This window comes from Hemicordylus capensis, chromosome 2, assembly GCF_027244095.1.
Source record: "Hemicordylus capensis ecotype Gifberg chromosome 2, rHemCap1.1.pri, whole genome shotgun sequence".
NCBI classification, from domain to species: Eukaryota; Metazoa; Chordata; class Lepidosauria; order Squamata; family Cordylidae; genus Hemicordylus; species Hemicordylus capensis.
In genome coordinates, this window is record NC_069658.1 from 254,484,110 (window position 1) to 254,497,282 (window position 13,173).

The 13,173-nt window shown below is 47.2% G+C and overlaps 1 protein-coding gene across 7 annotated transcripts; it reads right to left on the bottom strand.

Moving 5' to 3' along the window:
* Positions 1-538: 538 nt before the first annotated feature.
* NFKBIL1 (NFKB inhibitor like 1) lies at positions 539-9,284 on the bottom strand. 7 transcript variants are annotated; one of them, XM_053303454.1, is made up of 5 exons: positions 9,135-9,284; positions 7,959-8,275; positions 4,458-4,570; positions 3,986-4,103; positions 539-1,117 (listed from the first exon to the last, which is right to left on the bottom strand). In XM_053303454.1, the coding sequence occupies exons 2-5, from the start codon at positions 8,245-8,247 to the stop codon at positions 579-581; spliced, it is 1,059 nt and encodes a 352-aa protein (XP_053159429.1). In that variant the 5' UTR covers positions 8,248-8,275; positions 9,135-9,284; the 3' UTR covers positions 539-578. The 7 variants fall into 7 exon arrangements, with proteins under 7 accessions (XP_053159429.1, XP_053159431.1, XP_053159430.1 ...); XM_053303456.1 differs by having other exon boundaries at positions 7,959-8,321; positions 9,135-9,270; XM_053303455.1 differs by lacking the exon at positions 9,135-9,284 and adding an exon at positions 8,976-9,121.
* Between the last annotated feature and the right edge of the window lie 3,889 nt (positions 9,285-13,173).

Here is a 13,173-nt window from a genome sequence, read left to right on the forward strand (position 1 = left end):
TCAAAACAGACTGCAGTGGGCCGAACGGACCAGTAGTCTGACTTGATTTAAGGCAGTTCCATAGGTTCACACTCAGTAGCAAGGTAAAGCACTTTGCACATGCATAGAGGAACGCTCTCTATTATTTCCACTCCTGTTTTGAAACCAAGCTCTGATACCGAAAACACTTTTTGGGAAAGTCTTCAAATTGGGCAGATTCTCACATCACAGCGGCAAATACGTACAGATGAACCACTAGTGCCACCGCTTCCATGTCGTGTGAAGCCACCAATGTTGGGTGGGGAATGTCAGGTACGCACCTCAGCTTGACATCCGCCTGACATTTGCAGCCACATTCGAAGACGAGTGGGCAGTGTCAGGCTGAGGTGGGTATCTGACATTCTCCAGCCAACACTGACGGCTTCACATGACTTGGAAGCCATGGCAGGTGGTTGATCCGTACTTACTCGCCACCATGGTGTGAGAACCCGCCCGCAGGGAAAGCCATTTTTAAGGGAGGAGATCAGAACCCTTTCTGCACACAATGCGCTGCTCCACATTCCAGGAGGGAGAAAACTTTATTCACATACAGCAAAGAGTCATTTGGCAGCTTCAGCTAGTCGATTGAAAGCTTGAGACAATGCAGTGACGGTGTCCAAGATCCGGCGCCGATCCTGTTCGGCTAAGCGAGTGCCACAGCGTTGGGCAAACTTGTCCGGGTGCCAGAGAGCCTGCTGCCGCCGGATGAAGCGCCGGTACGCGGCTCTGTCCGATGGGTTGGCGCCGTGAACTGCCACTGCCGCCATCTCCTCAGGAGTTCCTTTCGGGCAGGGCCAGGGAATGTCCACATAACGCAAAGGACATGAACTGTCAGTGGAGAAGACCCGGCTGCAGCCTTCCTCGTAGCGCTGTCTCTTGGCCTCCTTCAGCTCTGCTTCTTTGGCTCGGGCCCGTTTCTCATACAGTAGATGCTCCTCCTCTAGGGGGCGCAATTTGAGGGAAGGCTTTTGTGCTTCAGTTTTAGGTTTCTGCTGGGGTTTTTCCTCCACTCGCCTGCGCTTTTGCCTGTACTCCTGGGCTATGCGATCAAACCATTCTTCATAGGATTCTGGGTCTGGGCTGGTGGTGTAGAAATCCTCTAGAAACGGGTAAAAAGAAAGGAATATTAAAAGGCTCTGGTGTGACAGGCTTGATGAGTGTCTCTCATCCCATTCCAGACACCATGTGGTCCTTTTCCCTAGAGCAGAGAGAAGATACACCAAACAGCTGCAGATAACTCAAGGAACTAAGTCAAGCCACATGCTTCGGGAAGTAGGACCTTCCAGGGGTCACTAACCTAACTGATTTGGGAGAAGATTCTTCCCAAGCCCAAAATAAGGTGATCAGTCAGATGCTGAACATAACCCACTGAGATGTTATTCGTGGCAATTTCACAGCACTCAACTACCACAAGAGGAAGCCGAAGAAGAGAAAGACTCAGTGTCGTGTGATGGCGGAGGCTGTCCGGTGAACCAGGAAGCCCTGTGTTCAGTCTCAACTTGGGTTCATCTCACCTCAGCCCTGAATTCATGAGGGGGGGCCTTACACAAGCCACTGCCTTAGTTGCCAGCCTGCAATATGGGGATAATAATATACGGCTGTAAGGATTACAGAGAAAACACCTGTGATGCACATTGATCAGCCTATATAGCACCATATCAATCCTCATCATAATCATTAGGCCTGTGCAAAGATCCATCCTTGAAGCACTGAAACCAAATCATTTGCACCTGGCTTCTTGCCCTGTGGAGTGGTGGCCACCCGCCGCATGTATCTCCACACAGAGTGTTCCTGTGCGCAGCACTGGGAGGGTCTTAAAGGGATACGGAGCTATGGGAAGCCCCAGCAATGTCATGAAAGCTGTGCAGGATGGTGCACAAGGAATTCTGGGAAATGTAGTCCTTCCTAGTGCTTTCCCAGTAGAGCACCCCACAGGGTGCAAATGATTCAGCTTAAGAACATAAGAACAGCCCTGCTGGATCAAGGTCCATCCAGTCCAGCATCTTGTTTCACATAGTGGCCCACCAGATGCCTCTGAGAAGCCCACAGGCAAGAGGTGAAGGCATGCCTTCTCTCTTGTTGGTGCTCCCCTGAAGCTTCAAGACTGAATCGTTGCACAGGCCTAATTATCACCATTACAATCCTTATTTTGCACCTCCAGTTTTCCAAGCACTTCACATATCTGTATATTGGAGGTGAAGGCGCTATAGCTAACAAGAATAGCAGCTTGCTTAAGGCCACCTAGTGAGTGCAAAGCTGAGGCAAAGACGTGAACTTCCTGGTTCACAGCTCAGTCTCTTTGCCTCCACATGACAGCTACTTGTGAGAAGTCATTGTCTTTTTCTGCTTTTTCCTGTTGTGCTACGCAAGGGCTTTAGAATTGCACCAATACGGATTTTCCTGGGATGACTCTGCAAGTGGATTTCATTCAGATTGTGACCGATCACTTGTTTAGGGGACAGGAATGAATTTCCCCCCAGAGGGAAAGTGGCCAGCAGACCAGTAGGGAAGAAAACAAACAGATGAGTAGCAGGAGAAGGCCTCCACAGTTTGCTCTGTTGTAGGAGAGGGCCATTTTTAAAAGCAATCAGCAAACACGCAGAGGCAGGAAGCCCCTTTCAAAATGGTGATAGGCTGCACGTTGTTCTAGGACGTAGCAGCCGTGTTGTGGATTGAAAGGAAGGAATTGCTACAGACATATGTAATTATGTACATAAATATCCCCTTCTCCTCTGCAAAATATCCTTGTTGGGGAACAGCTACAAAAGAAAGACATTTACTGCTGAGATTACTGCAATGAGTGATACATGGAGCTGCCTTTGAAAATGGTTCAAAACTGCACTTGGTCCAAAATAGGGCCGCAAGATTATTAACTGGGCCTGGGCATTTTGATCATATCACGCCAGGGCTTTGTCAGCTGCACTGGCTCCCAGTTCATTTCCGAACCCACTTCAAAGTGCTGATCTTAAACTTTAAAGTAAGCCATCCCTAAATGGCTTGGGACCAGGTTACCTTAGAGTGCACCTTGTCCCATCTGTCCCTACATACCTGGTCTTCCAGAACCTTTTCAGAGGCTCTGCTCTGAGTGACCCTGCCAAAGGAGGTGAGACAGATGGCTACTAGGAAGAGGGCCTTTTTGGTGGTGGCACCACATCTATGGAATAACTTCCCCAGTGAGGTTCACCTTTTGTCGTCACTTTGTGCTTTTAGAAACCAGGTGAAGACCTTTCTGTTTACCCAGGCTTTAAATTTTTTAGATTGTGACCCCTTTGGGGACAGGGATCCATCTTATGTATTTATTATTTTTCTGTGTAAACAGCCCTGAGCCATTTTTGGAAGGGCAGTATAGAAATCAAATTATTATTATTATTATTATTATTATTATTATTATTATTATTATTATTATTAATATAATAATGGGGTTTTCAACAGTTTTTAAAATGCTTTGCATGTTATTGCAATCTTTTTATGTTCTTTTAAATCAGTTTTAATTGCATGTTTTAATCAACTGTTTTACTTTGTGAGCCACCCAGAGAACAATTTGTTATGAGGCAACCAACAAATAAAGTTATTATTACCACCTTGCTTCTATTGAATGGAAGATTCCATATTTTCAGGGAAAATTCATTTCCCTGAAAGCCTCAATGGCTGCTGTCAGTCATTGTTGACAATACCCAGCTAGCTGGACCAAGATCTGACTCGGTAGACAGCTGTTTCTTATATTACTAGAATCCAACAGCCCAGTCAAATCGCACAAATGTGGGGTTGGTAGGGAAAAGTCAGTGGGTTTGCCACCGTTTCTACCGGTCCTGCTTGTATGCCATCAACAGCAGCCAGACACACAGCAATTAAAACAGGCAAATCTTTTCCTGGCCTGCAGATAAAATGGTGGGGAAAGCTTTATCTGGCACGGGAGGCGGGGTGCCTGCCTGACATCACTTCAAATCTAGGAAATGCCAGACTTCACCTTCGTACTGCCAGCAGGTCTCTGGATTCTCGTCCTCCCACTCGCCAAGAAGTTTGCGATTCCACTCTCTGTCAGCATCACGTTCTGTCTCCCTCTCTTCCAACAACTCCTGAGGGCACTGTGGAGAATCACAGGGTATCAGAATCCCATTTTGGGAAGAATACCTCAAACCCCATCTGGTTTGGTGCTGATCTAGTTTGGAGCCAGCATGGTGTAGTGGTTAGAGTGCTGGACTAGGACCGGGGAGACCCGAGTTCAAATCCCCATTCAGCCATGATACTAGCTGGGTGACTCTGGGCCAGTCACTTCTCTCTCAGCCTAACCTACTTCACAGAGTTGTTGTGAGGAGAAACCTAAGTATGTAGTACACTGCTCTGGGCTCCTTGGAGGAAGGGCGGGATATAAAATGTAATAAATAATAATAATAATAATAATAATAATAATATTCTTCCCCACCAAACTATACTGATACCCATTTCTCTTTTGTTTGTCCCAGCAGGTCCCCCGGTGTTTTTCCATCTCTGTTTCTGATACTCATGGCAGAGGGGCAACGGTTTCGCAAAGGAACAAACAGGTCTTCATATGCTGAGACATGGGAGAGAGAGAAATGAGGTTAACGGTGCCACGTAGTGGCCACTGTGCTAACTACAGCAGACAGCCCCACCCCTAGCACCCTCTAATGGTCCCTACATAGACTACAGTTATTTGTTTTTATTTTATATCTCACCTTTCTACAATACTGTAGAACGGCACTGAACCATATTCAAGGCGGCTAATAATTCAAAGCCACCTTCAGCATTTCTTGTTAGAAAAGTTGGGCATAACATTTTAAATTCAAAAAATTAGATAAACCAACATAAATTACAGATGTCTAACATATAATTTGCAGAGGAAAGCAGATATAAGCAAAAGCAGACTGGAGCAGGAAAGTTTTCATTGCCTGCTGGAAGGTAGACAAATTGGACAAAGAGGCATCTTTGAAGTGGTGATTCTCAAATATTAAGCAGGGGGCGAGAAACTGGCCTGATTCAACCCCGTACAGCATCCATCTAGTGGCTGTAGCAGTATCTACCTTGTGTTTCTTTTTAGACTGTGGGCCTTTTGAGGACAGGGAACCATTTCTTCCTTATTATTATTTTCTATGTAAACCACTTTAAGAACCTTTTCTTGAAAACTGGTATATAAATACTACTACTAATGGTAAACAGTAACAGAGACTGGTGAACATCTCTGTGGAAGGCATTCCCTAGTCTGAGTTTTAAAACCCAGTTTTGCTATATCTTGTCCACAATAGATTCCATGATTCAAAATGAGCAGGGCAGAATTGCCCACACAGCTGGCTCCAGCAAAGGATTCCTAAGCACCATCCCTTTTGTGAATAGCAACAGAGGCTTTGGCAAAATTTTCGCTTATGCCAGAAGACCTCAGACTCGGGCCTTCAGCCCTTGTGGCTGGGGATGATGGGAGTTGTAGTCCAACAACATCTGGGGATCCAAGTTTGAGAACCCCTATCTCATGCACCTCATCCACTCACTTCCAGTTTCTGTCTCTTTTCCCTAGCAGCTGAGTAATGAGAGAACTCAGTAAAAGCTTCTGTTGCTGTTCATACCAGGGAGGAAAAGGTTAAAGAGCTTCCCTCCCCTGCTTGTCAGGTCTTATGGGAGAAGCCAACCAACCAACCAATGCATAACAGGGAGAGAAGGATTTGAAATCCGGTCAGCCAGGTTATGGGAAGGATCTTAGCTCAGAGGAAGACCATATGCTTTGTATCAGGCATCCCCAAACTGCGGCCCTCCAGATGTTGCTGAACTACAACTTCCAGCATACCCAGCCACAAAAAATTGTGTCTAGGGATGCTGGCAGTTGTAGTTCAGCAACATCTGGAGGGCCGCAGTTTGGGGATGCCTGCTTTGTATGCATTCAATCCCAGGCATCCACAGGTAGGGTTGGTCTGAAAGCCTGGAGAGCCACTGCCAGTCAGTGTGGACAATACTGAGCTAGACAGACTAATGGTCTGACTCAGTATAACCAAGGGGGGGAAAGATTCACTGCTGCAAAAATATTTTATTCAGAGATTCCAACACATTTCAAGCAAGAGATCTTCATCAGGGGAGAAACTGAAGTGACAAACACTGTTCCTGAAACAAACAAATTAATCAATTATCTCTAATCAACCAATACACTTCCCCCCCCACCCCCCACTAAAAGCACTTGCTCAAAACGCGTTGGGATCTCTGAATAAGATACTTCTCTTTGCATTCGTGGATCATTTTTCCTTTCCTTTTAGTTTTGGTGCTGCCCTCTTTGTCATGCCTGATCAGTATAAGGCAACTTCCTAACCCTAGCCTTCAAACCGCCAGTTGTCTATCCTTTAATCTATCTATTGACCAAGGCTGGAAGGCCAGATCAGCCTGAGTAGGTATGATCTGATCAATGCACACACATTGCCAGAGGTCAGTTCTCATGGGAAAGGATAAAGTCCTAATCTTTGAAAGATCCCTTAAGCTGCCTTAGAGGGGGAAAGGACAGGGACCAGCTGCCATCGGAAATGTGCTCTCAAAGTTCCTAGACTGTGTGCCTTGCGGCAACAGCTACATCCACATGGCATATCTGCAGGTTGCCTCGAAGGAAGCCACCTGCATGAGCTCCATAAGGGGTCTCCCCAAGCCAAGCAAGTGCAAAGCAATGGTGAGCCTCTCTACAAGCCATTTCATAACGAACCCATGGAACTGCCTTTTGACCACTGGCATGTCTGACTTTGACTGGAAGCTCTCGGGCAAACAGGGGCCTTTCCTACTGTTTCCTGAAGTTCTTTCAGTTGGAGATGCCTGGACTGAAACTGGGAGCTTCTGCATTCAAAGCACAGGCTCTACCACTGAGCTAAAACTCCATGACACATTGGTGGCACATATAATAAGGCCAATTAAGTAATGGAGAGTCCCCTTCCTAGAATTACAGAATTTTAGATTTGGAAGGGACATAAGAACATAAGAACAGCCCTGCTGGATGAGGCCCAAGGCCCATCTAGTCCAGCATCCTGTTTCACACAGTGGTCTACCAGATGCCGCTGGAAGCCCACAGGCAGGAGTTGAGGGCATGCCCTCTCTCCCGCTGTTACTCCCCTGCAACTGGAGACCCTGGAGGTCTTCTAGACCAACCCCCTGCTCAGTGCAGGAAACTGCAACAGCATTCGAGGGATGGCCATGCAGCTTCTGTTCGGGAACCTCTAGCAAAGGAGAACCCACCACTGCAAAAGGCAGATGGCTGCACTGTCAAACAGCTCTTACAATTAGGAAATGCTTCCTGTCTAGTTTGAGCCTGCTTCCTTATAAATTTCAACCCAGGGGTTCTAGTCCTGCCCTCAGAAGCATCAGAGAACAGGTATGAAAACGTATACGATAAATATTTACATACCACTTTTCAACAAAAGTTCCCAAAGCAGTTTACATAAATATAAATAATTAAATTAAGAAGGGTTAGGGTCCCCAAAGGGCTCACAATCTAAACCAGAAACATAAGATACAACAAGCAGCAACAGCCACTGGAGGAATGCTGTTCTGGAGGTGGATAAGGCCAGTTGCTCTCCCCCTGCTAAATAAAGAGAATCACCACTTTTTAAAAGGTACCTATTTGCTCAGGTAGCACTTCTTCTAAGCCAGGCCTTCAGATATTTGAAGATGGCTATTATATCCTTCATTACTCTTCTCTTCTTCAGGCTAAATATACCCAGCTTATTCAATTGTTATTTACAGGAACTTGGTTTTCAGACACACACACCCTCACTATCTTTGTTGTCTTCCCCTGAACCTGTCCCACTTTATCAATGTCTTTCTTAAAATGCAGTGCCTAGAAACTGACACCTCCTTCTTTTCTACCTACTGCAAATTACCACAGATCCCCACTAGCAGGGAAGAAATGACCAATTAGCTTGCTTGTATATTAACCAAGAAATTGTTCAAATGGCATGCCTCACCAGTGCCTCCTTTGCGTGCAACATGCCGGGCAGCCACATGTAGGGCAGTGTCCCCTTGTTGGTCCAGGATGGAGGGGTCTGCTCCATACTCCAGCAAGAGGACAACAGTTTTGTAGTCCAGCCGGGCACAGGATCGGTGCAAAGGGGTTCGGTTCTTGTGCCCCACAGCCTCACTCAGGTCCAGTGCTTTCCGATGATGCTTCAAGAGTCTGTGCAGTTTGCGGCGACGGCCAGCATTTACATAGCGCCACAGGCGACGTTGGTACCGTGATGCCATGTGGATTGGCATGCAGTTGGAAGGGCTGGCTACTGGTGGGCTGAGGGGGAGATGCAGGATTAGCAGCAGTTCCAGTGTGGCAGAGACTGGAACAGAGAGAGAACACCTTTCTCCTAGCCACAAGTTTTAACCACTCCCTGGCTTTCAACATTTCCAGCATTCCACCACTGCTCTATTCACCCTTCCCACTGCCAGCATCATTTTCTTTCTGCATTCACTGTTCGGATTACAGGAGTGGGGGGTGTCGGAGACAAACAAATCTGCCAGCCCTACTATCCAACTCTCTTCAGTTTTGGTCACATTGTGGTCCCACACATCCTTCTAAAAACAGTGGTCAGAGGGTGTCTCAGAGACCGGGGGGCCAGGGGGTGTCCTTTCTGGTCCTCCTCTAATTTGAGCACCACTTCCATCCATGTTGCCCACCACCCCACCCCAGTCTGTCAAACCTTTCCACTTTATTCTTTTCCTCTTCCAAATGTTTCACCTACTTCCGCTGCCCATCCTCCAGTCCAGAGCAGGGATTCTCAGCGTTGGGTCCCCAGATGTTATTGGACTTCCGCTCCCATAACCCCCAACCAAAGGTCTCTGGGGCTGGGGGTTATGGGAGTTGAAGTCCAATAACATCTGGGAACCCAACGTTGAGAATCCCTGCTCCAGAGGACCTCAACCGCCCCCCCTCCGCGAATTTGCCCTCTTTCCCTTTCACAAAACCCTCCTCCTGAGCACCCTTCTCCACTTGCATTTGTGCCTGCAATATCTCCTTTCTCCACGACCGTTCAGTGCTTTCCCATAACCCTTCCTCCAGCTTCCCGTCGTTTTTCACCCCCCTGGCTAACCCTCACAACATCCCTCTTTCATCGCCACACATTCAAGCCCCTCCTCTCCACCATCACCATTACCTTAATAACTCTTCAACTCCAACGTTTTACACGTTAAAAGCCGCACGTCGAAACAGACCAATGCAATCTCCCTAGGGGAAGCGAGGGGAAAGCACACACAGAGAAGGGCGGATGTGACTTTAGGTAGTTATCTAAAATTAGAGTGAGTCATTACTTCCGCCCATACTTGGTGTTCAGCGTTTTATGATCCGAATAGGAAACTTTAAGCTGGAACCCGAAAATGAACCGTTCCGGGCTGATTAATAGAGTGAATCTATCACATCTTCAGTATTCTGGAAAGGCGTTTCCCGAGAGGGTTTTTAAGGATTTACGGAATTAATGTTATGTGATAGTTTCGAACACTATAAAGTGTTACAAGGCTGCTATTTCGTATCATCATCATCATCATCATGCTCCAGGGGCGTAGCAAGGTTGGAATGCGCCCCAGCTAGTCTCTTGGTGATCTGAATCTGAGGTCCTGCTCCTGCCCTCCATGGTGGTGGGAACTTCTTCACAGCAACTCCTCAGCCTTATGGGAACATTCTGGAGGTTCAGATAACCACCCTAAGTCTTAACAGAAGAATCATGGCTTAGCCCACCCTCCCTATGGCAGATACACAACGCTGAAGTGCCTTCCTTCTTAACATTAACTCGCAAAGCTTTAGGAGCTGGGACTGAGCACCAGTCCCCGGGGCCGCCCCCCACCCACCCCCGCCACAAAAACCACCCAGAAAATAGAAAAGAAAAGAAAGTTGCAACTGAAGAAAGAAGAACCAAGTTAGAGGGAAATTGTGTCTTTAGTGCTAATTTTTGTTTTGTCACCAGGTCAGCCACAGGTTCAGGTAACACACCAGGGATATAGAGCAGGAGGTCCATACTTGTTTGCTCTGATTTTCAAAAATCCAAATGAATTCCATTAGCAAATGTGGGAGAACTTTTCAGAGAAAGAAACAGCAGGGAAATAATGAGCAAGAAGCAGCAGCAGCCCCAGCAACAGAAGGATTTGCTCAGAAGAGAGAGATCTCCCTAGTGAGAATGGGGGAAGACCCACCCCCCTCAGGGAATATCCCTTAAAATTTTGACAAAATCTTGCTTACTGACACTTGAAATCATGGTTCTTGCCTGAAGAAGCAATTTGGGATATTTTTGGCTCCTACATTTTGGGGGTAGTAACGGTAGATAAATTCAGCTATTTATTTTATTTTAACTGTTTTATTTAACTGTTTTATTATGTGTTGATTTTAATGTAACCCACCCCGAGCCACTTTAAGAAGGGTAGTATATAAATTGAATAAATAATAAAATAAGATATTGGGATCAGATATACTCAAAGCAAGTCATAAACGGAAGAGGCACATCAGCAACAGGGGTTTGATATACATTTTTCAAAAAAGGGTTCAAAATGCTCAAATCACTAACCAATAAAACATGAGACAATTAAAAATAGGATAAAAGCCAAGGCAGCAGATAAACAACAAAGGAGGAAGGAAAGGCACGTTCACAAAATCTGCTTGAATAAATGGAGAGATGCATATCATTCTCCAGGTCTACAACATGAATGAATTTGCTTCGCCCCGAGAGAAGCAGGAACGTGCAAAACGAGGGTGGCAGCCGCAGTGCGTTTTTAGCCACTGCCCTGGCAGGTAAAAGGTAAAGTTGTGCCCTTGAGTCGGTGTCCACTCCTAACGACCACAGAGCCATGTGGTTTTCTTTGGTAGAATACAGGAGGATGATACCTTTCAGCACTTTCCTATATGGCTGCTGCCCAAAATAGGCGTTTCTAGCGGGGTTTCGAACCAGCAACCTCTTGCTCGCTAGGTAAGTCACTCAGAGGCGTAACTAGGGAAAACGGCGCCTGGGGCAAACACTGAAATGGCGCCCCCCCACGTGCCCCCCCGCCGCCCCCCCAACATACTACATTATACTTAGGTTTTTCCTCACAAGCGCCCGCCGCCGCCGCCAAGCCAGGCCACTGACTGGCCGCCAGGCGCCAGCAAAGCAATGGGGGGGGGCCGAAGGCGGTGCGGAAGGGACCACTCGTGGGGAAGGGGGCACCCTTCCCCACCCTTGACTGCTGCAGCGCTGCTGCACTGAGCAGGAAACATTTGTACTAACAAAAATATTTTTAAAAAAATTTAAAAAATTGGTCATGGCGGCGCCCCCCATGTGACCAGAAAAGATGGCGCCCGGGGCACGTGCCCCCCCCTGCCCCCCCTATAGTTACGCCTCTGAAGTCACTTCCCCGCTGCACCATTAGATGCAAGATTAAAACAACCTAGCAATCAATGTCCATCACATCTATATCTTCTCCATCCATATGCTCAGGTAGCAGGTTAAGGATTGGGAATAAGAGGAGGAGAAAGGGGACCTAGCTTTGCTTCGAAAGATCACATGGTAGGAAGCGACAACCCAGCCCCCTCCATTCCAAGTGAGGGGCACGAAAAAACATTGCAAAAATCCAAGACGTTTGTGTTGCCATCAGCCAGGCCGCTTTCATTTACTTAACAATGGACAACCCCCCTGGGAATTATTAAAGCGACCGAGGAGAACGGGTGAAAATCGTTGGTGCAAAAAAGTGAACAAAAGAAACCGCAGACGCAGAAGAAAGCAATAGAGATACAGGCTGGACAAAGGAGCAGCTGAGTGGCCCTCGTGGTGTGGAGGTAGGAACTGGAGTCCATGGCTGGGGGAATTGCCCGCCCCTCGCCCTTAGTTGAGTAATAATAATAATAATAATCTTTATTACGGTCGTTGACCAGCACACCTTAGTTGAGTAGATTTCTGGGGTGATTTGTTATGATAATTTGCAGAACCTCCATGTACAGTAGCAGTGACCTCAAGGATACAAAGGGCAGCCTGCTCTAAGGGTGGATAAATAAATAATTCTCCCGCATCAAAAAATGTGGCAGAATTACCCACTTGCAGTGGTGGTAGGCAGGAGCTCATCCCAGAAGAGCAAATCATTTAGAGATGCAGTTGGAGTTTACTTAGTGGATAAATGCTTTGAATTCACAGTAGCTTTTAAATAACTTACATCTCATGAGGTGTTCCCTCTAAGGCGTGCTCACAGGTTTTTTAATGCCCGATCAGTAAATTTTAGATCCTGTTCAGGCTGAATAAGAAAGGTCCCACTCTGAATATATGTGCGCGAACACTGCCTTAATACTGTCACCCAGAACAACAAAACTCATTCTGCACATAGATGAAAAAAATTAGAGAAATCACTGTTCTCATGGCACACACAGTTCTCTTGCAGTGCACTGGGACAGGAGTTCCAAACCTTAGATCCTCAGATGCTGTTGGATTACAACCCCCATCATCCTATCTGGCCATTGTGGCAGTGGGTAATGGGAGTGCAGTGAGGTGTGGAGCCAGCCGAACGGCGGCCTGTGTCCAGCCCCACTCGGCAGCCCCTCTAGTGATGTCCCATGCGTTGACATCATGCACACGGGGGCATGGCAGCTCTCCCCCCCCCCCCGTCCATTTCTGGCAGCATTTGCTGCCTGACAGCCTTTATTTCCCTTTCTCTCCCTCCAGTGAGGGGGAGAGAGAGAAATAAATGCTGTCAGGCAGCAAGCGCTGCCTGAAATGGATGGGGGAGAACTCGCTCAGGGCTCTCCAGAACCTGGGCGTGGGTGGGAGTTCGCTCGGGGCTCTTCCAGAGCCCGAGCCACACACCCCTGCAGACTTCAGCAGGCTTCTTCATTGAACCCAGGTTCTTTGAACCCATTTGCACAATGGTGGCTCTGCCCCTGAGTGCAGCCCAACAACATCTGGAGACTAAATGTTCAGAACTCCTGCACTAGGAGACACAGTTTGGGACCATGTTGATCTAGAGCGGGGATTCTCAACGTTGGGTCCCCAGATGTTATTGGACTTCAACTCCCATAATTCCCAACCAAAGGCCACTGGGGCAAGGGATTATGGGAGGATTGAAGTCCAATTATTGAAGTCCAATAACATCTGGGGACCCAACGTTGAGAATCCCTGATCTAGAGGGTTTGCAACTGAGGAGGTGAGAATTGTGGGGGTGGGGGGCTCCTGGTTCACATTCTGGCAT

What these genes read in the sequence shown, in the direction of transcription:
- NFKBIL1 (XM_053303453.1), bottom strand. An exon ending in GACAAACAAAAGAGAAATGG is followed by an intron (nt 4,104 to 4,457) that starts GTATCAGTATAG and finishes GATTCTCCACAG; the next exon opens with TGCCCTCAGGAGTTGTTGGA. An exon ending in GACCTGCTGGCAGTACGAAG is followed by an intron (nt 1,118 to 3,985) that starts GTGAAGTCTGGC and finishes ACCCGTTTCTAG; the next exon opens with AGGATTTCTACACCACCAGC.